This window comes from Nelumbo nucifera, chromosome 2, assembly GCF_055504915.1.
Source record: "Nelumbo nucifera cultivar China Antique chromosome 2, China Antique-T2T, whole genome shotgun sequence".
NCBI classification, from domain to species: Eukaryota; Viridiplantae; Streptophyta; class Magnoliopsida; order Proteales; family Nelumbonaceae; genus Nelumbo; species Nelumbo nucifera.
In genome coordinates, this window is record NC_142650.1 from 113,997,314 (window position 1) to 114,024,966 (window position 27,653).

Here is a 27,653-nt window from a genome sequence, read left to right on the forward strand (position 1 = left end):
AAACTAACTTAAAAATGGAATTGTTTTCATATTTAGTGGTGAATCAATGATTCAACCTATTGGGCCAAATGTGTCACCCCATTTGGTTGAACTTGACACTTGCAAACTCTATCATTTTCCAACCTTCAACTACCAATATAGTGTGGTAAATTGATAAGATGCATTCATACCAAATCCTTCATTGATCATTCCCAAAAGAATATGGGATATTGCACATTCAAAATTAATTTGGAGCTTGAAATGAGTGTCCAAAGGGATGACATCCTCTCATCCTCTTAGACCTCTTACATTAAAAAACAAGTCATTAATCAGCATAAATGCCTTTATTTGGGCAATTGCCCAGATAAGTGCACTTACCAATGTTCTTTTATTTATCAGGTAAAATTACACAATGATTGTTTTATTTATACAAATTTCTTATTTGAAAGAACAATATTAACAAATTTCTTATTTGAAAGAACAATATTAACAAATTTCCACATGGACGAAAAAATAATTTACCCAAATCTCAAGAGTGCATTACTTAGCAAATGAGTTGCTCGAATATCATTTTTTGTGGAACCTGCTAATACGATTGCAGTTTCTTTTATTTTTGTGGGATTCACCAACTTACATGGCGGATCTCCTGCCCACACAAATAGGGAGAGATGTTCCCAATTTATGTAGGTAGTATGTTGTGGGTAGACGTGGGCAGGAGATCTAGAGTCACATGCCCCCATTTATCGAAAAACAAACGTGCCCTTAGAACCAGATAAAATCCAAAAGATTTTATTGTACCCATTGCCTAAAGACAATCACGCCTACGACGGAGTATGGAGCGATCATTCCGAGCCCAGCCCAGTCAAAGGTAATCCCGACCTAGTCCGACCCATGATCATCCGCTTAGTATATTAGTCTCAAGACTCAAATTCTCAAACCCTATTTATCAAGCCTAGCTCAAAGCCCATTTGCTAGTCCAGACAGAGCTAGTGGCTTTAGCGATGGTGCTAACTGCTAATATGTGAGTCATTAGAGCTTTCCATATCACACCTCTCTCACTCGTGACGGGATTTGCTCCTCACAAATGGGCGCCTCATAGGTACATCCACCGTACATTGGGAGCATCTCCCGTGCTTATTCACGGAAGATGTTCCCAATGCATGATAGGATGTGCATGTGAGGTGCCTGGTGTGAGGAGCATTTCCGATCTCCCTCTCACCCGTCCCAACCCCGACCTTCCCAAAAAGAAATAACCCTAGCAAGAAAAGGTTGCCTCTATCTAATATATTTATACAACTTGGCCAACGTAGTGGCAACTTCCCTGTAGCTAGGGTTTATCCGGCTCCAAGAATACAAGAAGTAAGCCTTCTTCGGTTCTTCCTACTACTTTTCCTCATCTTTCAAGCTCATTCAGTTCGGTTTTTCTCTGATTTAAAATACTTTTTTTTTCTCATTTTTTTATCTATATTTGTTCTTTTACCTAGTTTTCTCTGTATCCTCGAATCACACATTATTTCTGAATATGCATTTTTTGTTAGTTTCACATGGATTTGTTTGACTCTTATCTAGAACGTTAACGTGTTTCTTCATTTTTGAATCCTATTAGTTGTAATAAAATGCGTATTTACGAGTTCTGAAGTTAGAAATCTAACTCTCGCAGAACTATGTAGATATTTGGAGTGCGTAGTCTGAGATTACGCAATGTTAGTATTTTTAAATTCTCTAAACTTTGATGATTTTATGCTCTTTGACTGATTCCAATCAATGGGATACATTTTAAAGTTGGTTTTTTTGTCAAAGTTGTATGAGATTGAGTTGCGGTTTCAAGTATTTCCCAAGGGGTCATGAGATATTTGGAGTGAGGTGTGTATTAATGCGTGTTTTAGTTTTTTCTTTGGTTGGATCTTATAGAAGATGCCCTAATGCTTGTAGAAGGCTTTTTTCTCTCCTTATTTTTTTTCAAAACATTAGAACTCCTTTAGCATTATTTCCCAATCTATTTCAAGAAAGATCCCCTCTCCTTGTGGATTGGTTCCTTTGGGTTTAGGTGTTTGACAAATATAGCGTATGGTCGAGTTGATAATGCTTTGGTATGAATAGTTGAGTACCAGCTGAAGTTCCCCAACAATCATGAAGGAAAAATGTGGAAAAAGGGAAGATCAGGACGGACCTACTATTTATGTGCTTTGTCTGCCACATTGCCTTTGTGATGTATTATGTTAATGGGTTATTAAATTGCACTAGTACTGAGGCTCCTGTGTTTTCGTTTACTGCTTACCTCATCTCAATGTGCACACAGTAAATGTGGGGATACGCTTTGCAGCTAAGACCAGCATTGTTTTTGTTGCCTACGATGCCTCCACATTACTTGTTGTGAGCATTGAATTGATTTACCATTTGTCTATGGGTTGTTGAATTGCACAAGTATTGAGGCTCCTATGTTGTTGGTTACTGGTTGCCTAATCTCAATGTGCAAACAGTAAATGAGGGGATGCGCTTTATAACTAAGACCATCACTATTTTTGCTGCCTGTAATGCCTTCATATTACTTGATGTGAGCATTGAATTGATTTATCATATGAACACATAACTTCTAGAATTTTTGTATGTTGTCAATGGTAATATAAAAGTTTCCTTATAATTTGCTTTTATTTACTTGTTTACTCTTTTATCACATTTCAGGTTGAAGTTGTCAAGACTTAATAGCACAGCAAGTTAGCCATGGTCCTCAAGTATGTAATTCTTCTCTTATATAAGCATCATTCTCATATGTAATAAAAGGCTAAATGGTTGCTTGCCATAGGTGTTTTATTTTTCTTACATGTCAACTTTACAGCCTTACTGTTGCTACAATGGTTGCCTGCCAAGTGCCAATTGCAATCTTCTTATGGACAGAAAGATTGGGATCAAAAGAGTCTATTTTAAGGGCTTGGTCTTTAGATCCCTAGTCAGCTGATCCAAGCTGCCTGTTATGGTCTGAATTTAAAGCATTATGCAACTAGCCAACTGGGACATTTGATTTACAAGCACATGCTTCTTCTTTCCTTTAGTGTCTTTCATCTATGACTATTAAAATTTCAGGCCTTTTTCAAATATAGAGGTGTGCTATATTACCTTTTGTGTTAGTGGGTTGGGGTGTGAATAAGGAAAATCCATTTTTTGAAGTTTGGATTTTGGTTCACCAGGCAGATGGTTAGTTGTCCTGTCTGGATTAGAGGCACATAAAAAGATGATCGTTCCACTTTATGGCTGTGCCTATTTGTCCTATCCCTTACACTATTTGACCTATTGTTGTACATCGATGAAGGTAATCGTGCTCTAATTCAACACAAGTATTTAATGCCAATAGGCGTCCTATGAATAAAAGTTAAAAGGAACATGTATACTCACATTGTACGCGTTTGAACATTCATAGAAAGAGACTAATCTTCATATTCTTACATTCCATGAGAAATGTTGGCATTTTATGGGTTATTTATTTTATCCAAATCAAGTTTCATTGATAAGCTTTATTTCTGTCTATGTTTTTTTTTGTCCAATTTTCCTTGTTGTTAGTGTCTCAATTACATTATAATTATCTACAGTTATGGTATGACCTTATTTTTCTATTTGGTATCTATGACTTATTTTTCTATTTGGTATGTTTTCACAAAACCTCTAGATATTCATGCTGAAACTGTTAGGAAGAGGTGTCGGGCTACAAAGAAACCATATTCTAGGTCAATTGTTGGTGCCATGTTAGAAGTTATCCAGAAAAGAAGAACAAAGAAGGTTGAGGTTCGTGATGCTACTAGGGAAGCAGCTCTACGGTATGAACTCATTGCCACACCCAGTATCTGACTTAAGAAAACAGGACTGCTAGCCAGCATTTATAAACTCAGTAGCACTGATAGTGAGATCCCTGCACCTGTTTGATGGGTGGACTCTAGGATAACCCTCTTTTGTTTGAAATTAGTTTTTTCATTAGTAAAGTCCCCTTTATCTGTTTGGCGTTTGGCATTATGGTGTTTTTCTCCCATGGCTTTTTAACATGATCAACAATAATGTAATGCCCTCCCCATTTTAAACATTTTTGGTAGAGATATGTGCTGAGTAGGCCTTTATGGTTTTTATAGTTGTTATTTGAAAGCTTATTGCGATGGATTATCAAAATAGGACAACTGAGATAAGTTGCTTGCTTTTTCACCATCCACCGTCACCACATCATTGGGGGCATTGTAGCGATTCCCCCTGATCGTAGAAATGCTGATTTGATGTTTTTACAATCCCCCCTTGAAATGCTAGACCTCAGTCATTACATGGTTTTTTGGCATGCGTGAGCATAAACAAACACAAATGCTAAGATGCTAATTTGTCTACTGTCTAATTTAAATGCAATGACAGAGCATAGAATGATGCTTCTTTTCTTAATGCCATTTTTGATAAAAACCGATCCAAAAAAGAAGAAAAACTTTCTTATTGTTACCATCTATAACAAACTTAGGTGAACTTGATGGATGTTGCATCCTGATTGGTTGGTTTCTTTTGTCTATACAGGGGGATCAAAGAGCGGAAAAGAAGACAAAGGATGAAAATAAGGCTAAGAAGGCCGAGGTGATGGCCAAGACTCAGAAGGCCCAGACCAAGGGAAGTTTGCCGAAGGCCTCCAAAGGCCCAAAGATTGGTGGTGGTGGAGGGAAGCAGTGAACATCAAACATCACTTGGTCTTGGACATTTTCCTTTTGTTTGTTTTAGTTACATCCAGGAGTATGAACTTGAGAATTATATTGTTTCAATATTTTCTTAACCAATACCAGTCATGTTGATGAAATTTTTGGTCATCATATTTCAAAATTTTAGGGTGTTTTTTTTGGGTGAGCAAACCATCGTTGACGGTTTCATATGGAGCTCACTCTCCCACTCTCTGGTATGCTTAACCTGAACTCTAGTTAATTTTCACCGAAAAAAACTCTGGCTACTATAGTTGATACTTCGTTTGCATTGAAAGAGGGAGACAATCGCTTTGTATGAAAGTTCCATTGAATCTTCCTAGTGCCCCTCTACAACACTTGGGAGGTGACCTTTGTTAATTTCTTAAATAAGATTAGAAAGCATAATTGAAAGGGTTTAAAATTAAAATATATGTTATTCCGCATTTCAATAATTTGAAACCTGGTTAAATGGTGAAGAAAAATAGACATTCGAGGTGATTGTTTTACTTTTATGCCATTTGTTTACAGGTGAGCGACGAGGGGATTGGGTTTGGTCAATGGCAAGGTTCATCAATTTTCTCGTGCTATCATCTTTAACAAGGGAGCATGGAAAGAATTTTTTCATTATACAAGTATTTTGCAATTCATCCAAAAAAATCTTAGGCCATGTTTGAATAAGTGCTTAAAAACAAGTGCTTATTTGAATAAGTACTTATTCAGTTATTTGCATTTGGCACACAGTTTTTTAAATGCTTATTTTAAAAAATAACTTATTTCATATTTGTCATTTAGTGGGTTTTTTTTTTTCAATAAGCACTTAAAGTAAGCAATTGTTACTCTTTTTGTCTTTCATTTTTTTTTTTAAATTTCAAAGTATCCAATCCAAAGTGAATGAATAAAAATACTTTGATAGAAGTGTTTTTGTAAAAGTACTTGTATAAAAGTGCTTTCATGAAAGTACTTTCATAAAAATATTTTTTTATAAAAGTGCTTCTGTAAAAGTACTTTTATAAAAGTGTTTTCATAAAAGTGCTTTTATAAAAGTGTTTTTGTAAAATTATTTTTTTAAAAGTACATAAAAGTGCTTTTATAAAAGTACTTTTGTAAAAGTGCTTTCGAAAAAATATTTTCATAAAATTACTTTTCATAAAAGTGTCTTTGTAAAATTGCTTTTGCTAAAGGGTATCATTAGTATTTTAAAAATTTACTAGGAACAGTTCTAGGATAAAAAAAAATTGAATAAGTGATTATTGTACGAGCACTTAAAAAAAGCTAGAAATTTGGGCTTAAAAAATAAGCCCTTATTTTTAAAATAAGCACTTATTTTGGGCTTATTTTCCAAAAGATCTTTTAAAAAAAATTAATAAAGTTTGATGAATTGGCAAAATCATATATGTTTTCAACAAAATTGTAAAACAGTGAACAAGACAAAAAAATAACTTTTTTGGACCAAATTGTCCTTTCTTAACTTCACCTCCTTCGAACGTCACTATTCATCTTCTCCCTCCATTCAATATCTCTATCGACACTATTCATCTTCTACCTGTAGACGCTGTCGAGAGTAATTATCAGAGGAGAAAATCGATTTCAAAATAGAAAGGAAGGATAGCACATTAACTTTATGCATCATTAAGGAAAGTGGGAGAAAGCTATTGTATGATTAGGTTGATGATGAGAACTTATAGGAGTCGAACCAGCTCAGTTGGCTCTCTTTCTCCCCCGGATCCCAAACCATCAAAGCATGATATGTAAGAATTAATTAACCATAGAGGGAATAGTGAAGGAGTTTGCTTGGACGTTTCAGCTTGAAAAAGGTCGATGTACAAAGGTGGGAGATTTCAGACAAGCTTCAGTCTCTGATCATGTTCTTAAATGGAAGTGGTAACCAAGGTTATATGCAAGAGGGTTTGCAGAAGGCGAGCTTGTGGATTCAATTTCCACCAAAGAAAAACACTGGGCGTGCACTAGAGTTGATGAAAATGAGGGGGAGAGTTGCTACTGCAACTGCCCTGTTCTTGTGGACAACAATTATCCTATTCTTGTGGAAGAAGACGCAAACAACAACCCAACAGCGGGAAAGGAGAAGAAGGGAGAAGATCAATATCGAGAGAGAGAGAGAGAGATGATCAATGGAAGAAAACCGTCCTTTGCCTCTGTTGTGTCCAATGGAGAAGATGACCATGAGCATCATCAGGAGTAAACAACTCAAGAAACCTTTGCGAACCACGCAATAGTTGCGATTTGTGAAAAGGAGGGCCATTAACCTCCAATAGAGACCATTTCAATAATCTCGACTCCCTCACCAACACAATGAAGAACTCAACTATCATCCTTCAAAAGGTGGGATTAAAGATTATAAAATCACAATAGTTAACACTAATTCAAGGCAATACAAGAAAAAGAAGCCCAAAGACCTTTCCCTCAAAGCACATTCAAAATAAAAAAAAACTCCTAAAATCGAAGGAAACTGCTTCACTAATCCAATCCATCTGTAACAACTTAAAAATGTCCTCTCAATCAGTTTTCCAAAAAATTAGGATTCAACAGCCCACGATAACATGCACCGACAAATAGAACGTGATCAAGTCAACAACTTTAAAGAAGGGAGTGGAAATTACACCCAAAAGCCTGATGTTAGTTACTGTTATCAAAACTGGAACTGCAAAGAGAAAGAGACCGCCGAATTGAGCCATCGGATTAAGTTTGTCGATGAAAAGGCTGCTGGAACTACCTAGGGTCGCAACTTTAAGACAAACAACATCTGTCATCACCTGGCATCATAACTGCTTCCATGGAAAATAGAACAAACAACATAGAAATCCATCGATAGGCCACAAGAACCCAGATCATTGCTATGAGAGATGATACAGACCAAGAAGAAATCCACATCAACCCCATTGAGAAAGGAAACATATCGTTCGCCCCACAATTCTAAACCACAACAATCCCAAGAGAATTTATAACGTTGAAGAAGAGACCTGGAGAAATGGCATCATCAAATCTAATAGAATCATTTACCACTTTAGTTGTCTCAAAAACCTCTCTTGCAGATGCTTGTACCCAGAAACACAAAAAATATATATATATGAGAGAGAGGCCCGCAGTTGAAGACATAAGAGGGAACCTAGCACATAGAGGTCATGGAGGTGCAAGAGAGAATCTCCTCACACAGAGGTTCTTAAGGCTGCGCTTGGAATCAATGTAAATCAAGGACGATGTAAAAATTTACATCGGTTCAATTTGGTTGGCGTTTGGATGAAGTGTAAATAGAGATCAATGTAAAACTATACTTCGATTTTGATTTATCAACGTTTGGATGGAATTGAGTTTTACGTCATGAATCGATGTAAATACTACTTCCATAAAAACGATGTAAAATGTTACACTTTTCACATCACTCTTTTCAAAGTGCAATGGTCACTTCCTTATGGTTCAGTGTAAAACATTATACTTTTACACCGATTCCAGACACAGGTTAAGCTATTTTAAATTTGTAATATTTCAATCATTTTTCATTCAACGGCTTCATTCCCATTTAAGTAGTTATTGAATTGCTTGAAAAGTGAAACTATATGCATGATGGAGAAAACAAAGCTACAAAGTAAAATTTGCCTTGTTCTTGAGGCCCATTTGGGAGGGCCTTTTAAGCTTTTGTTTCTTCTTTTTTAGAGCCCGTTTGCGAGGGCTTATGTGTTGGTGAAGTACTTTACTGCAAAGTGAATTTTGTGACTTTCACAAGTGTAATTCTGAATTTTCGGATGACCTCCCAAATGGCATTTAATTTAATAGGTTAAGCTTTTGTTGAGTTGCTTACTACTTGAATATAGGGTCCATTTAGGATAGCAAATTGGACATTTTTTTTGGATTTTCACCAAAATATTGCTTATAAGATGTTTGGTTGGGCTACCTTTCAAAACCAAAAGCTACCACCTGAAAGCACTCCTAAACATGTAATTTGGTATTCTGGACTTTCAACAAAAATCAAATTCAGTGCTTATAAGACTGTGTTCACACCGTTTGCACAATCCCTTGCAGACATGCATCAGAAATATCTCCCCATGAAAAATAAACATACAACTATGGAGATGTTCCCAATGCATAGATGTAAAAAGTTGTGAGGACGGTGTGAGAATGAATTCACATCGGTGCCCCACATGCACATTTTAGCGTGCATTAAGAACACCTCCCATACTTGTCATTGGAAGATGTTCCCAATGCACGATTGGGATGTGATGTGGGGCTCTCTGTGGGACATGGATGCGAATTCTGTGAGGACCGATTCCAAACTCCTTTATAAAACTTGGTATGTGTGTGTGTTTATGTATATATATACATTATATATATACATATGTATAATTCATATTATATAATATATAAAATAAATTATATATATCTATACTATATTATAAAGTGATTAGGTCCCACGTCAGAGTCCTCTCCTTCTCACATTCCCCCTTCTCTCTTCTCTCCTCAAACCTCTTTCCTTTCTCCCTTACCCCTTTTTATGGATTATTCAATTAATAACTAAATAATAGTTCAAAAGTTTAAATGACAAAATTATTTAAATGTTATTCACATAATAAAAATTTAAAACTAAAAAATATTATTTAAAATTTTTATATATTATTTAAACAGTTAAATAACTAAATATTTTAAATAACGAAGTAACTGAATTTTAAATAGTAAAAATAACAAAATTATGTAACAAATTTAAAAAATTTCTAACAAGTAGAAAAGTAATTATAATAGATTTCATAATATTTGGATTAATAATATAACGAAATTATATAATAATAGTATAAATTATAATTTTACAAGTTATTAAATTCAATAAATAATTAATATTTTAAAAATATAAATAATGACATTATTTGAATAACTAAACAATAATGCAAATAACTATTTTTTAAACATGCTAAATATAAAAAGTTTAATAACTAAATCATGTTTTGAATATTTATTAAAAAGTATGTTAAACAAGGAAATTATGTAATAAGTTTAAAAACAATTTATTATTAATAATTTTAAAATATTTATTATATATTTGTATATACTAAAATTAATATTTAGTACATTTCCAGTAATTATTTATTGTATTTGTGATAAATATATTTTTAATAATTATGTATAAATCTGTTTTTGTTTTGTTATTTAACAAAATTTTCAATAATTATTGGATTTTAAAATATTAATATTTAACTTTTAGATTTTATTTTTTGTACTTATTGGATTTATTGTATTTTTGTTATAATTTATTGATTAATATTTGTTAGAGATTAAACTATTATTGGATATTACACTATTTATTGACTAATTTGATATATTTATAGTATTTTCATAATTATTGTATTAATTGTATATTTATTAGTTATTTGTTGTATTTTCATTATAAATTTATTTTCAATAATTGTGTATTTTCGCTATAAATTCTCGACAGTTATTGGGGATTAAACTATTTCTATTTATTAGAGACTAAACTATTAATTTAAATCAGGAGTGTTCATGGGTCATTTCAGTTTGGTTGAAGGTTGTTTGGTGAACTAAACCAACTTGGTTGGATTGGGGGCTTGGACTAGGTAACCCAATAGGTTGGCCTAGCTCGACCCATTCAAAATTGGGCTTGGAGCCTTGGACAATGTTTTAAGCCCATAGGCTTTTAAAATCAGGCTCGACTGTTTTTTGGGCTAGGCTCGAGCTTTCCCAAATAAGTGCATTGCAAGCCCAACCCAATAATATTATATATAGTAAAAATATAATATACATTAATAATACACAATATATATATTTTATAATAATAAAATGAGTAGTGAAAATGGTATTAAATATTATAATATATAGATAGAATATTATAAAATATGTAATATATTAATATAACATAAAATATTTATCTAGATTGGGCTTCGGGCTTGGACTCAAGATCTAGGCTTGATAGTCGAGCCAGACTTGGGCTCAGGCTTGGTCATTTTCTATTAATAAAGAAGTAAAGCCCATCTCACTCCTACCCATGTACAAATCTACCTGAAACCGACTGACCATTAGTAAAAATTGACCTAATTCAAGTGAAGTTAGATAAAGTTGTTTGGTTTCATCTATTTCATCAGTTTAATGAACTATCATAGCTGAAACTAATTATTGTTATTTTTTTGTATTGTAAAAAAAAAGAAAAACTAAAAGTATTATATAAAATATAAATAATTATTAATTATTTAAAAATGAAAATATAAAACAATTGTATACTCTTATGTATTTGTATCGTTTAGCTTTCGCTTAATAAAGTCCATATGATCCACGGGCCCCATTAGTATATATATATATGTTATATATATAATATTTTATACACAAATGATAAGATATTAAGGCCTGAATTAGGCATGACCCACAGGACTTACGTTTCACGCCTGAAACCCGGCGCCCGGACTGGGGCCCGGTCCATGCCCAATCTATAATGCTTATCATAAGCCGCACGGGCCATGATCAACCCAGCCCCCATAACCCATACCAATAAATTGGATTTTATTTCTTTCTTTATTTATTTTTAAGCTTTCTAGATCCCACCTGGCATGAGTTGAAATCACCCCCCACAATATAACTTCCCACAGGCATCATCGGGAGATGTTTTCAATTCACGACGGGATGTGCTGTGGGATGTTGTGGGGGCTGATTTATCGGAGGCTGATTTGAACTCACCTGGCATAATACAGATCTCCCGAGTTCGCATCACCGTCCCACCGTGCTTCGCCCCACAAACGCCTCACACGACGTGTGACTGACACCTGTCCAGTCACACGCGGTGGGGCATTCCCGCATGTGACGCTAACGTGACGGACTTTGTCCCAAAACCAATTCAAAAGTGCTGGAGCGCGCCCCCTGAAGCTCTTTTCCCATGTTCGCGCTCCCTGGGGCTTTGATTTTTTTCATTAAACCCTGTTTGATGTTTTGTTTTTCTTTGACTTTTTTTACCCTCTTCCACATCTCTCTCCTGCCACCGTCACCAGGTGTGGTTTTTCATTTCAAGAAACCAATGTTTTATGAAGAAAAAACTAAGGAGTGACGCCCCTGCATGTCTTTACTGTGTCTTTGTGCGCACACAACTTTGGAAACTATAAGAGAAAAGACAATCAAGTCGAAACAGGTAAATAGATTTCCTCTTTGACCTCTATTTTTCTCTCTTCATTAAGGTAGAGAAGACGGACTGAAAACAATGGAGAGTGATAGGAAACAAAACTGACCCCATGCTATCCGAAAAGAAGATTTCTCATTTTCTTGGCAACCAAAAGCAGATCAGAGAACCAAGTAATGAAAACGCCAATGGGAGAAATACTTCTCCAAGAATATTTCATATAAGAAGAAAGTATGATATAAGTAACAAATACCAGTTTTTTTATTCATGATATTCTGAACTTCTGCAACAAATAAACAAGAATCTCTCTCTCTCTCTAGTTGCATTTTTTTCAAACAATAGTTTATGAAGCTTCGTATTATGTTATTTTAATCTGCAAAATAGTCGTGCGATGCTGAGATTGATGATACCTTATTGAATGAACACCATGAAGAGAAGGTTCAATATATCTGTCAGCATATACGTATACTTGCTCTATCAAGAAGCAGAGTCAGATTTCTCAGAAGGAAGAAGAAGAAAAAGATTCTGATATGGGTTTAGATTAATATGGTTTTTTGTTTAATCACCATCATGTCACTTTAGATCTTATGAAACCCATGATTTGATCTGGGTCTCCAATCCATGTGAAACTACTGTTACCATGTATTAGATAAGATTGAAGATTCTGCTTGCTATGTGACAGTAACCGTAGTTCTGTTGGATTCTTTAAACTACTTCAAAACAGTCGTATTTATCATGTAGATGGAACATTAATAAGAAGTGTTGATATTGCAGATTGAAGCATCGGGTGCCTGATTGTAGTGGGCTGTACCAGCATGGAGACTACTTTTTGGCTCATCAAAGACTAGCTATTATTGATCCTTCTTCAGGGGACCGGCCTCTGTTTAACTAAGACAGGAAGATAGTTGTAATGCCCTGCTTTAGGCTAGTTAGTTGGACTATAGCTAAAGAGGGGAGAGAGAGAGAGAGTTCATAGCCATAGCCAAACAACATTTGTACCAAATCATACAAATTAATAATAAAGTGTTTGAAAATTCAGCTTTCTTTATCTGTACCAAAGCATACAAATTAATAATAAAGTTTGAAAATTCAGCTTTCTGTATCTGTGCCAAAGCATACAAATTAATAATAAAGTTTGAAAATTCAGCTTTGTGTAGCCATAGCCAATCACTGCACTATTTTCTCTTTTTCCTTCTGTCGTTTTTTCCTAAGCTGGATGGAGTTCATAACCATAGCTAAAACCTGTAAACCAAACAACTTTCTAAGTGAGTTTTTAATAGCCATTGCATAATAAAAAACTTGAATGCAGTTCTAAGTGTAACATTCTTTTAACCATAAGGACACCTGCCACATGTCCTGAATAAGCCCTTTCTCGTGACATTCTTTTAAATTATAAATTCAAACTTTGAGAATATCTAATACACCCAGCTAAAATGTATGGCTCACATATTTCGGGGAAGTAAAACATGGTCAATCAGGAGGGTCCCTTAACAGGAGTTGTCTAGAAAATGAACCTACAAACACCATAAATTTAAAAACACACAAAGTCAGGGGCACCATCAAGTTGCAAAGTCATCATGAGCAAGAACTAAGGTTATTATCCTTTCAACCACATGTCCTGAACTAAGGTTTTTCTTTTCTGTTATACATTATTTGCAAATATAAATCAGTATAGATTGAACATCTGTTTTTCCATCATCTGAGCATAAAGAATGATTAATGGATTAAAAATACCCTACACTCACTGTCTGAACATGAACCCAAGTGTGAACCCAAGTCTGAACATGAACCCAATTCTGAAAAAATGATTAATGAATCACCTGACTGATAAACTACTTAACATGCTAGCCTAAGGCATCACTCCTTAGTTTTTTCTTCATAGAGCATTGGTTTCTTGAAACGAAAAACACTCCAACACCTGGTGACGGTGGCTGGAGTGATCGCCGGTGCCGGAGAAGGAGGTGGAAGAGGGTGAAAAAAGTCAAAGAAAAATAAAACATCAAAGAGGGTTTAATGGAAAAAAATCAAAGCCCCAGACAAAAAATAACGGTTAGAGCTTAACTGGTGACCGGAGCGTTCGCCGGTGCCGAAGATGGGAGCGGAGATCCGAGCTCGGGCAGAGAACGGGGGTCAAAGCTTCTCCTCCGATTTGAGCTTCAGGAGGGGCGCGAATATGGGAAAAGAGCTTCAGGGGGCGCGTTGCAGCACTTTTGAGTTGGTTTTGGGGCTAATAGGCGGGGCTAACGTCCGTCACGTTAGCGTCGCACGCGGGAACGTCCCACCGCGTGCGACTGGACAGATGTCAGTCGCACGTCGTGTGGAGCGAAGCGCAGTGGGGCGGTGATGCGAACTCAGATCTCCCGCAGGACAACATATGTGTGCCTGCCTGTGCATTGTGATCATCCCATGAATGGCAACATATAATTACGTGAGGTGTTTTCAATGTGTGGCTGTAATAATGTGTGGGCAGGGTGGGTATGGTTCATGTTGGCAGGAGATTGAACACCTCCCAGACGAACACATTCGTTGTAAGATGACGAAAATGCCTATGTTTGCAAGGAAATATTTCAGAATCGAGCCCAAGCATGTCTTCATGGTTGCACTACCGTATTCCGCCTCATTTCCTCAACGACAAGAACCGAAGAACGAACGAAAGTACTGGTGGGTGTTCATGTCCGTGCTTCGATCGCTCTGAAGGGACCGAATTCCAGTCTAAACATCTCGATCCCTTGTTATCTTCTCTGCCTCCGAAACCCTAACTTATAAACTTCTGCTCTTCTTAAGGTAATCCTAGAGAATTTCATTATTCTGCTTTTCATTCCCGTTCTGTAACAGATCTTTCAATCTGTCATTTCATTTCTCTACAGAAGTTCATGTGGTTGCTTATTAACAGATAATTATTTTTTATTGATAATTCAATTGAAAATTTGTTTCCCCCCTTCCCGGTGCGTTGTTTTTTCGCCCTCTACATTTAAGTTCTAGGTTCAGATTTCTGCGTACTCGACTTTGATCATCTGTACTAAAAGTTAAATTGGAATTCCGATGATTTAATTGCTATGTATATCTGTCTAACTAGTTGTACCGAGTGTGATTTCTGTCTATGGATTTCTGGAATTCGATCGTTGGGATCGGATTTTAGTTTTCTTTCCCCTTCTTTTCCCTCACGACAATGTTCCATAAATTTCTTTGGGTCCATTTCTTTTTTCAAGGTTTAACTTTCCTTTTTTGAATTGGAATTGAATCTTATGGGTTTATCTTTGACATTGGTCTTTTACTTGATTGAACGCTGTTCAGGAGAAGATGAAGGCAGTTGTAGAAGCTTTACTGGTGCTTTTGCTTCTTGGGGCTCAGGATGTATTTGGTTCAACTTCGCTGTCCACTTATCCTGCATTTCTCTGGTTTCCCCAAACCTATGAGTATGACTTCTTCGATATATCTGTTTTTTTTGGTTATTATTGAACACATGAGGAAGATCGATTCTCGTTATTAGAGTTGCTTTTTAAAGGGAGGGGGGGGGATGTTCACTTGCGTGATTAGGGATCTATGTTCTTTACCGTGTGAATTCCTGATCACTGATAATGAACATAACTTCTGCCTTGGATGCTATGGTGGATCTGGCCATAAGAATTCCACTCTTGGGGACTGGTAGCCATGCTTTATCGAGTGGTTATCCTATTGGCTTAGTGCTTTAGCATGCCTATTGTGATAATTCTGGTTCCTCTTCATGCAAGGTTTACTTGCATATATTTGTTCGGGGTTTTTGTTTATGGTGGAGATTGTGCTAAGCTGATTGTTATGTTGTGGATCTTTAATTTCTTATATGTTTAGGCTGACTCTTAAGGATGGTTTTGTGAACCATTAATACTTGTTGTGGAGTGGAAGCATTTAGGCTCCACCTTTGAATGCTTGGACATGGCTTTCAATGCACTGAGGCGAGTCTAGGTGATAGGGGGACACCTTGTTGCCTAGGCAGGCACCTAGGTGTTGCCTAGGTGATGGGATCTTTTTGGATAGAAACCATGAATCCTAATGGTAATTCTCTAGGTTCAGTGGAAAGCAGCAACTATCTTTCACTATTAATTGTCTATAATCTTCATAAAAAAATGCATAAACCTTTAACATAGAAAATCAACATAATCATGAAAAAATGGAAGAAAGAAAAGAATTTTCAGAAAATAGGGGGGCTAAGCCTTTATTTTTGTCCTAGGAAAAGATGGAAAGTAAAGAAAGGATGAAAGAAGAAGAAGGAAATCAATATGTGATGATTGGACAAAATTTTGAGTTCCTTCATGCTTATTAGTACAAAGAAACATCTTGATTGAACCCTAACAATCAAATTTGGAGGGTTCAAGACAGTAGACATCTTGATTGAACCCTAACAAATAAGAAAAACAATACAAAAGAAACTAGTATTTTTAACTCAAATGGAATAATTTTGTTTAATAATGTCTGCTTTATTATTATAGCCTCAAAAAGTTAAGACTATAAAACTATCCAACAGCACTGTGTAAAAAATATCTTGGCAATTAAGTGAGGCAACTCTCCATGAGCACCTTATTACATAGGCATCATTCTACATGTTAAGCTACCGTGGCATTACCTAATTGTCATAGTTAGGTACTATTATCATAAAGGTAATCTCTATTTTATATGATAGTGGGTTGTTCTTGTATCATTTCGTGTAGTAATAGCAGACATGCCCTCGTTGGGTTATTTGGTTTTTCATTTGATTGATAGCAGCCAAGGTTTGAAGTATCGATACAATACGAGTTTTGGCCGTATCGTGTCAGTACATAAAAACGGCCAAAACACTTTTTTTTTTTTCAAACTTTGGTTTTTTGGAAAGATTATAGGCTGTTTTTTATTATTAAAAGGCATTTCGAACTGTATCGTTTGTAAAAGATACGATATGGTACGCCCGATACAGGACGTATCGTATCGATACTTTGAACCATGATAGCAGCATGCTTGTTTTTTATTGGATGGTTGCAAGAAATTGTTGTGACTATGTGAACTTATGAAAACCAAATCACCCAAGCATTCACTCATTAGGTGATTTGGTTTATCCTTTGGCTTATAGCATGCTTGGGATTTTTTAGAGGCCACAAGAAAGCGTTATGATTATGTGAACTCATCTCTCCACATGTTTGACTACGTTTGTGTTTCTTGATATTCCTAGAGGTAGTCTCCATTTTATCATATGATAGTGGGTAGTTCATGTATCACTTGGGCTAGCAACAACAAGCATGCACTCATGGAGTAATTTTGCCTTTCATTTGATTGATAGAATGTCTATGTTTTATTAGAGGGTCATAAGAAAGTGTGTAACTATGTGAATTCATCAAAATCAAATCACCCAAGCATGCACTCATTAGGTGATTTGGTTTTTCTTTTGATTTATAGCATGCTGGTGTTTTATTATAAGGCCGCAAGAAAGTATTGTGACCATGTGAACACATCACAACACATGTTAGTCTACCTTGGCATTTCTTGATTGTCATAGTAAGGTAGTAGACAATAGAGGTAATCCCTATCTTTTCATATCTTAGTAGGTTATTGTTGTATCATTTGTGGTAGAAAAAGGCATGTATTCATTGGGTGGTTTGATTTTTAATTTGAAAACATGTGAATTCATTGAAACTAAATCACCTAGGCATGGGCTCATTTAGTGATTTGGTTTTTCATTTAATTGATAGCATGCTTGTGCTTCATTGTGGGGGGGGGGGTCACATGAAAGTGTTGTAGTCGTGTGAACTCATTGTTCAACATGTTGGGCTACCTTGGTATTTTTAAGTTGTCATAGTAAGGTAGTAGACCCTAGAGGCAATCACTATTTTTTCATGCATTAGTGGGCTGTTAATAGTGTTGTAAAGTGGGCTGGCACAACCTAGCATGACTTGGGCCGTGCCAAGTCCGACCTGGTCATTGTAGAAAGTGGGCCATGCCAGGCTTAGTCCAAACCCTAGTGCCGTGTTGGGCTTGGGTTTTGAGGCCTGCAAACCGACATGACACGAAAAAGTGGGTTGTGCCAGCACGACCCACAACCCAAGCACAACACGATCGGTGATTTAAAAGGCGCGCCTAGGCTCATAGGCGAGGCACATTTTAGGGCAGGTGCCTCGCCCAAGTCCTAGGCGCAACCCATTCAAGAATCCCCTATTTGGTAATGTTGTCCATTCATTCATCCTAATAAAATATCTTCTTAAAAGCAATTAAACTATAAAATTATTATTTTTTGTGTGAAAATAAGAAGTTAAGACCCTAACATGGACTTGTTTGGGCTTGCCTCGAGGGGCATGGCACAAAGGCGGCTCGTAGAATTAGGAAGGTAATATGTCACATTAGCTACTTGATGCAATTGAGAAAAAAAAAGAGATTGTGGGTTTTATATGCTTGAAAATGTTTTATATGTTTGATTTCATTTTTAAATTCTCATTTGAATATGCTTTACATATTATATTTATGTATTTTAATTTTAGATAATAGGTTTTTTAAACATTTATTTTAAAACTTAAGTTTATATTTTTATTAATATTATGTTTTATAACTTTTCGATTTTTTTTGCAATTCTTTTCGAATTTTTAGCTTTTTTTTTTTTAAATTGTGCACCTTGCCTCAAAAAGGCGTGTGCCTCACCTTGCACCTTGCGCCTTGCGCTTTTAAAACACTGAGCACGACCCGTGTGCTAGCCTTCCACAACTTACATATATTAATATATTATTTATATCAAGGTTCTAAATATCGATACACTGGTAGGGGCGTATCGGGCAATATCGGTCCTTTTTTTACTTTTTTTTTTTATTTTGTTTTTCAAAACCGGTTCAGGGGGGCAGTTTAAGGCTCCTCCACCCTCAGAACCGATCAGAACACGATACACCCTTTGTAGGGGCATATTTGGGGTGCTCCCGATACGATACATATCGGGCGATACGTGTCGATACTTTGAACCTTGATTTATATATTTAATAATATGTATTTATACATATATATATAATAGTTGTGTATAATAATATATACATATATGTATATAAATATTTATTTTCAATTTTATTATACTGTTTTATTCCTATTTTATTGTATTTTTTCAATTTTATTTTATTATTTCATATATAAACAATTGTATACATCAAAATTCACATGGAATAAAATTTTAAGATTTTGTTTTATAATTTCTTGTTTGTCTTGTTAATTTATTTATTTTTGAAGATAAATAAAGAAGAAAATATTTATTTTATCTTGTTAATTATTTTTAGCTTATTTTTTTTTCAAATTTTCTAAAAAAAATCGTGCCACCCACGGCTTGGCCCAACCCGGTCCAGCTTCCCTTTCAAGGGGTTCCGGGGCAGGTAGGTACAGCCCACCCAGGCCCGCGTGCTGGCACGGGATAACCTGCTACAGTGTAGGTGGCCCGCTCATTTGGGGTAACAACAATAGGATGTACAAAAGCTTTAGCAAGACTATCTACAGACTATTAAGCTCTCAGAAAGGTCTTTGGAGATTTGACATTTTCTTAAAAGAATTTATTTTAGTACGAGTCAAACTGAATAGTTTATTTTAGTAATGTTTGTTTTAATATTATAATCTCAAAAAAGTTAAGAATATAAAAGTATTCAAGAGAACCCTTTAGAAATACCTTAGCAATTAAGCGAGGATACCTTCCATGAGCACCTTATCGCTTAGGCATTGCCTTAACAACAATGACTAGAGGTAGTCTCTTCTTTCATATGATATCAGATTTTTCTTGTATCATCTGGGGTCACAAAGACAGACATGTTCTCAATGAGAGGTTTGGTTTTTCATTTGAGCATAATCGTGTTTGATTATTGAGTCACAAGGGAGTGTTGTGACGATGTGAAATCATGATTCTATATGTTAAGCTATCTTGGTATTACCTGATTGGTCATTGTTAAGTAGTATATTATTGAGGTAATCTCTATTTTCTTCATATGACAATGGGTTGTTCTTGTGTCATTTCGCGTAACCATAGCAGATATGCCTTCATTGGGTTATTTGATTTTTCATTTGATTGATAGCAGTATGTCTGTGATTTATTGGACAGTTGGAAGAAATTGTTGTGATTATATGAACTCATCAAAGCAAAATAATTTAGGATTGCATTCATTGGGTGGTTTAGTTTATCCTTTGAGTTATAGCATGCCCACGTTTTTTTCAATGGCCATAAGAAAGTGTGATGATTATGTAAACTCATTGCTCCACATATTAGGCTACCTTTGTATTTCTTGATATTCCTAATAAGGTAGTGAACCCTAGAACTAGTCTCTATTTTTTCATATGATAACAGTTAGTTCATGCATCACTTGAGGTAGCAACAATAGGCATGCACTCATTGGGTGTTTTGGTATTTCATTTGACTGATGGAATGTTTGTGTTTTATTCAAAGATCACAATGTTTTGTGACCATGTTAATTAATTGAATCCAAATCACCCAGCCATAACAAGATGATCTTGTTTTAATTTTGATTATTAGCATGCTTGTGACTTATTGGAGGGTCACAAGAAGGTGTTGCGTCCAAGTAAGCTCTTCAAAATCAAATTACCCAAGCATGCACTCACTAGGTGATTTGGTTTTTCTTTTGATTGATAGCTTGGAGAGTCACAAGAAAGTATTATGACCATGTCAATACATCACAACATATATTGGGCTATCTTGGCAATTCTTGATTGTCATAGTAAGATAGTAGACCTTAGAGATAATCTTAGACCTGGCAAAAAGTTGACCCAACCCGCGAACCCGACCCAACCCAACCCGAAAAAACAGGGTTAGGGACTCGTGTCTAGCTACCCGAATGTGAAAAATGACCTGACCTGACCACAAAAAAAAGGGTTGGGTCATGGGTTAACTCGCTGACTCGATTGTCAAGTCTAATTGGGATTATTTATGCATTGTTAGAAGTTTCCATTCTTTAATTTTTTCTATTTAGTCTTTACTTTTTATTGTTTACTCTTTAAATTGTTAAATGTTCAAGCTTTTTATTTTATATTTGGAATTTTAAGGTTAATTCTTTTAATTTTGACATTTTTCATGTAACTTTTTATTTTTTTATTTTTTTAAATTTCAATTATTTTTTGGGATGACCCGAATTAACCCATGGGTCAACCCTAACCTGAACATTTAGGGTTAGGGTCTAGCATTTGACAACCCAACCCGAAATCAACCCAAAGTACCTTGACCCAACCCGAACCCGAACCCGACCCACCCAACCCAATTGCCAGGTCTAGATAATCTCTATTTTTTCATATGTTAGCAGGCTGTTTTTGTATCATTTGGGGTAGGGAAAAGGCATGCACTCATTGGAATTCAGTTCTATGACAAACTGATTTACATAGGTAATGAATCAGCACTATACAAAAAAATTCCTATCCACTTCTGGTTTAGCTTAGGCATCTTCCATCAAATTCAAAACCCTTGGAATCCATCTAAAAGAGCAGTTCAAAGAAGCTGAAGTGTCACAAATCTTATAAATAAGGTGAGCCAATATCCAAGGGCCAGGTTCCACGCTGGAGGTCCAAGCTGCCCCAACCATTAGCATTCCTAGAATTGCCTTCCACAGCAAGAGTATCCAATAAGGACTTAGCAGCCCTCAAACCAATCAGCAGAGCTCTAACTTCGGCCTCAGAAGCATCTGTTATACCAAGAGGCCTGCTGTAAGCCCAAACCATACTACCAGCCACATTGAGAATAAGGTCACCAATAACAGCTGCTCCTCTACTGAGTGGACGGCACTAATGTAGGTCCTGAACATATGAGTTCAAGAAAGCGACCAAATTCCTATCAAGATCATCATGGTTGCCCCTTTGAACTGCTTGTAAGAAAGCATCCAGGAGAATATCTGGTGCAAAATTCTGTCTTTAAGGATGTCCAAGGAGAAGACTTGTTCTCAATAGTTCTTCTATTTATGCTCCTCCCAACTGCGCCACATGACAACATGGGAGATGATAGCCTTCCAAAAGATTTTTCCCCTAGGACTAAGCTTGCAAGAAGGCCATTGGAGGAGAAAATCAGAAACAGAGTTGGGAGGAGCCCAATGGAAGATATCACCATGAAGCATGTCTAGGAAGAATTGCCACAAGGATCTAACAACCATGTAGTTGATAAGGAGGTGACCAATGGAATCACCATCCTTCATGCACATGGTGCAAATTAGAGGAGACACATAAAGCTGGCCAGATCCTTTCTTTTAAATGATGTTGCGGTATCGCCTGTATGGGAGACTTCATTGAGGGGTAGCAAGAGAGGACATCTCAAGGGATTCAGAATAAGAGCTCTCTTGAAGTGGAGATTAAAGGAAAAGTCAAAAGGTCCTCTCTAGACAGGACAGAAGAGACTGGAAGATCCGTAATCAAAACTAGCTGGAACAATCTGGAGTAGGTGAGACATAAAGGGTGATGACTGCAGCAAGTATCAGTCCAGATTCCAGAACTTGATGAGATTATCATCCCCAACACAAGATCTCAAAAAAGGAGAGAAAAAAGAGAAGGTGGTAATTCCTTTCCAAGGATTACGGGAGGAGAATCTGTTCAGGAGTGAGTTGCTGGGTAACCAGTTGTAGCCAGTCAGACACTTAAGTTCTTTCAGCCACATCGAGATTCATATTTCATTGAATATTTTACTATTTGCATTGTGTTGGAATATTTGAAAGAAGGTAATTGTTGTATCTATAGTGGGAAGAGCAACCATGTGGAAAATTGTTGAAGCTTAGGGGTATCAATTTCCTGTCTTCCAGACCATGAGATAGACAAATGTTATATTCAATTCTTTATGGTGCATTGAAATTCTTTGTCTTTAGCCATGGTTGTCTGTACTTGTATCTTTTCTTTTTTCTGTTGGATAGGTGATACATAGGTTTCTTATCCTTTTCATGCTGTTGATATGGCATAACTTTACCCCCCCCCCCCCCCCCCCCAACACATGCACACATGCACACATACACAAAAAAAAAAAGGAAAAAGAAAAATAAGTAAACAAACGTAAGAGTTATTTAGCACCGAGAGTCCCCCCTTGACTGCAGTAACATTTACCTTTTTCTCAGAAATTCCAATCGATCAGAATCAATTTTCTGATAATAACTTTATCAAGTGGTTCTGTGCCCAGGCTTCTTTACTAACTTTTTACATTTTTGTAAAGAAGGAAGTTCACAAACAAGTGCATGGTGGAACACTATTATTTTTGGTTTATTTATAAGTTCTTTCATACCCGTAACATTTATTAGTTTGTGTCACTACTTTGATCTACATACTTTTTCTAGCGTGCCCTGTTTCTCTTTTAGAACCCTCAACTAAGATTAGGGGTGCAACTTGGGTTGGCCTAAGTTAATATTTTACACTAATTTGGGCTTGGGCTTTGGTCTGGGCCCATTCAAATTTTGAGAAAAAATGAACCTGAACCCACCCAAGTTGCACCCCTAACTAAGATGCACATATGTATATTTATTACTTTCTGTTGTTTGTTATTGACAAAATGTTGAGAACTACGAGTCAATATCTCTAAATAACTTAAACATGAGTGGCCACAGATCGGACAATGGGATTAAGGAAGCTGTTGACTATCGCACCATATATCCAAAGGATTTAGCCAAATCTGTTCTGTCTGAAGGCGGCTGGTCAAACTTGCTGGTATTTTTTAATATTTTTCAATTCAAATTTTTAAAATTCACGCTGCTCCACAGCTTGTTCTTCTCTCAGATTTTTCTTGAATACAAAAGTAGAAATTGAAATACTTACTTCATTGTACTGCTAACATTTAGTGCCCGAGGGAGAACCGTCAGCAACCTGTTGATATTGCACTTGTTTTTATTGGTAAAGAGGTAAGAAGCTCTCTGAATTATCACATTTTTTCTACTAAACTGTTACCCATACTATATCATACCACTGGCACATTCTGCATTACCATGAAAAAAATCTGAAAATTCGTTATGCTTTTCTCCTCAAGCATTAATACAAGTCACTGATTTTACTGTTAAAAACACCAGAAATCTCTCTCTCTCTCTCTCCAGAAAAGGGTTTCCGCCTCATTTCCTGACTAAGAAAATGCAGCCTTAAAGAGAATAACTAAATAAATAAAAGATCTAAACAGATTCATCAAAAAAAAAATGATCTAAACAGAAACTGGAGAACCTTTTTAGTGGCCACCTAGTTCTAAACAGGGCCTCTTGCATAATATCTATTAATTTATGTTCAATTGCATGATCTTACGTGTTGTACTTTAGATATTGTCTATTAAATTGCATGCATTTTCTACCTCTTAATAATACCTTAACCGAAATGAGCTTATTCTGAACCCATATCCATTTCTGACACAAGGGAGTAGACTCATGTTCAGCAATTTTGCTAGTTTGCTGACTAGAATGAGCAAGCTGTATAATCAGAACCTTATCGTATACATTATGCTTCAGGCTACTAATATTATTTACTTTCTATACCCACAGTTACAATCTTCAGATATTTCTAGAAACAAAAATGCAGATCCAGCTCTTTTAGACCTGCTCAAGGTAATTTTGATGTTTAAGTCATTCAGTGCTTTTTAAATTGTTTCTCAGCCATAATATTGAAGGCTCGAGTCCTTTGCCTTGTAACGAAACTCTATATTGCCTTGTAAGCAGGCCTCATTTAGAAGGTCCAATTTTTCAATGGCATTCCCATATGTTGCTGCATCAGTGGAGGAAGAAGTGATGGAGAAATCTCTTATTTCAGGGTTTATGGAAACTTGTGGGAATGACCTCGGTATTGGTGAGATTGCTTTTCTGGAGTCATGTTCTGTAGATGGTGGCGATCTTAAGAAACTTGCGGATCTCTCCTCAGTCCATGTAATTTAACTTGAACAAAGTTTTATGACTCAGAATGGTGTTAGATATTAGTTGTAAAGATCTATTTTTTATATTTTATAATTTTCTTTTGTTAATTGGAAAAACAGGATTATGTAGTTGCCAGAATGGAAAATAAACCAAAGAAGCAGACAGATTTGATTGTGTTTTGTCATGGATCCTTAGAAAATCTTGATCAGATTCGTTCAGAAGGTATGTTCTGAAAATCTCTACACGGGGTTGACAAGATAGCTAATCTAGAAAAACCTTTCATGGTTACTTTGCATTCCACCATGAAATACTGATTCTAGGGTGTGATCTGTTTGCAGGTGAAATATTCTCTGAGCTTATTAGTTCAGTGGAGGAGTCTGGGGCAATGTATACAGTTCTTTATGCTTCAGATCCATACAGGTCAATTAGATATACTTCTTACAAGGTACTGGAAAGGTTTCTTGCAGAAGGTCCTGTAGGAAATGGTTCAGCTAATTCGACTGCTTGTGATGGAGTTTGCAAGACTGTATCATCACTAATTGAAGGTGTTTTAGTTGTAAGTTACTCATTGCCCACTCTTTCTTACATATGGATAGTAAAGGTAGAGCTTTTTTTTTGGTTGGACATTTCTATTGTAATGATAAATGGAGAGGTTATTAAATGTATGATAAATCTATGGTTTGTCATTCTCAGAGACCCTGTCCTTTCATACTGCATAACTGATTTAATTATTTACCTGAACCTATTTGATTTGTCATGTGTATACATTTGGCAGTGTGATAATCAAACTAAGTGGGGACATTTGAATTCCTGATCTATGATCAGATTATTTGTTTGATGTTCCATAACCCAATAGGGGATAACCACCTATTTGGTTATCCATAACCTGAAAAATTAACCACTTGAGTGAGTCATGTCGTCCAATGAGTTTTTTTTTTCCTCTCTCCTTGATCTTCCAGGAAATGGTGCTGGAAAAATTCATTTAGGTTATCCATAACCTGAAAAATTAACTATTTGAGTGAGCCATGTCATGCAATGAGTGGATTTTTTTTTCTCCTTGATCTTGCTGGAAAAATTCATTTATTTGATGACTAGTTTTACCTAGTTGGGCTGATTTTTGACCTAAGGAACTTTTTTTTCTGGGCTTGTATTGGTAAGTCTTGAATTAGTTCCGTGTTTCCAGTCGAACCACAGTTGGATAATGGATACAGGGTAGGGGTTCTTTTCTGTACTGCTGGTGTTTGTACCATTTCATTTTAACTTCTGTGTCTGTTTTGTCATCTCATTCCACAATTATATTAAAAATTTAACGACATTGCCTATGGTGTTCAGGGGATCGTTTTGCTTATTATCTTGATATCAGGACTCTGCTGTATGGCCGGTATTGACACTCCCACGAGGTTTGAGGCTCCACTGGAATCTTAATGCACAGTCTAAGAGATAACTATCTTGTGCTTCCGACTCTTTTTCCCAAGCATAGGTGAAAATGCAAATGGCGTTTATTGTATTTAACATGGACAGTGTCAGAGATTGTTCATGTTTTTACTTGGTAATCCACCATGAATCCCAATAGGAGGGGTTTGATTTCATTAAAATAGAAATTCTTATTTCTTCATTCAATCTCTACCCTTGTAAGTAGGAATGCCATATTTGCTGGAGTAGGATTTGCAAGAATAAATCAAATCTATTGGTACCTAATACTTGCTTCAGTCTTTGTTTTCCGTTTGACCATATTATTATTTTTTCACATCTTCAGTCACCTCAACTGGACTTTTTATGATGCATGGGTATTGCTGACATATGCTTTGAAGTCGGGTATTGTAATTTCATGTTTGATTTGCCTTTCCTTTGTGCAAACAACCGCTGCGTTTCTTCCCGTCCAATAGACCTTTTCCAGTTTTCCTGTTAATGACTCTTGATCTCATGGTTTATTGAAACATCAGTTCCCGGTTGCTGCTGATTTTGTTGATTAGACCATTTTCTGATTTTGATGTCAAATTGGGGGGGGACAGTCAAGATTAGCCATTTCCCCTGGAGCTTGTGTGAAGCCTCACTGAAATTAGGAAGGTCGATTTGCTTAATATTGGCAATATGGATGTCAAGATGTAAGCCTTACAATTACATATGTGCAGACTCTACAGACCGGTCGACTGGGATAAATCCTGCCTTCACAAGTTTTGGGAGTTGGGGTTTAAGGGAAGTTTCACTGTTCATGGAAGTTTTACTGCAACAGTTTCGAGCTTTGTAGTTATGCACTGGAAATGACATCCATATGCACTTGGTATATTAAATTGGGAGAACGATTGTTTTTTTTTTTTTTTTTATTGGGGGGGGGGGGTTCAAAAGGAGCACAAATTGAAAAAGGGTGTATTAAATCAGACATGTATCCACTTGATTTTTTGGCTTCACTTTCTCTACTCTCAGGTTGGATTTATAGCCAAATAGCCTAAAAATAGGAAATTCATCTAATTGCTCGATGTTTTATTTTATACAAATAACCGAACCAACAGAACTTGTACTCGTGATAGAAGAATGAAAAAGTGACAAATCATTTAATAATAAGAAAAGGAAGTCAAGGCAATCTTGTCGCATAAGCATGTAACTAAGAAATAGCTTCTTACAGTCCATTTTGATTTTCTCATACTGGTTTGTTTTAATTGCCATTGATTTGAATGGTCGGACCTTCGGCTCGGAAATCGTTTAGGCAACCGTTTTCGTTTTACTCCAAACTTGGTTCCTGGCTAAAAACCGTTGAATCAGTCAATTAGTCATTGATCTGGGTGGTCAAACCATCAACTCGTCGACCCATTTAATGGTTTTTGGCCTTTTAATTTTTATGTCAGAATGGACCGTTCATTTGAACCGGATGGTTGAACCATCAACCTAGAAACCAGTAGCCAGAACAGTTTTATTTTTGGGTCATTTTTTTAAAACCGTGTGTTTTAGTGAGAGATCACATCTCTCATTTTGGGATTTGGAATCACAATATCTCTCTTCCTGTGCTACAAATTAAAACAAATACCAAAAAATGGCATTAAACAAGAATATTCC

The 27,653-nt window shown here is 36.0% G+C and overlaps 1 protein-coding gene across 1 annotated transcript; it reads left to right on the top strand.

Moving 5' to 3' along the window:
* Positions 1-14,376: 14,376 nt before the first annotated feature.
* LOC104611185 (uncharacterized) lies at positions 14,377-26,300 on the top strand. The gene is made up of 9 exons (XM_010278144.3): positions 14,377-14,574; positions 15,085-15,206; positions 23,325-23,424; positions 23,556-23,615; positions 24,237-24,299; positions 24,411-24,614; positions 24,722-24,824; positions 24,941-25,158; positions 25,935-26,300. Exons 2-9 carry the CDS (start codon positions 15,091-15,093, stop codon positions 26,025-26,027), a joined length of 957 nt encoding a protein of 318 aa, XP_010276446.1. The 5' UTR covers positions 14,377-14,574; positions 15,085-15,090; the 3' UTR covers positions 26,028-26,300.
* Positions 26,301-27,653: the final 1,353 nt, after the last annotated feature.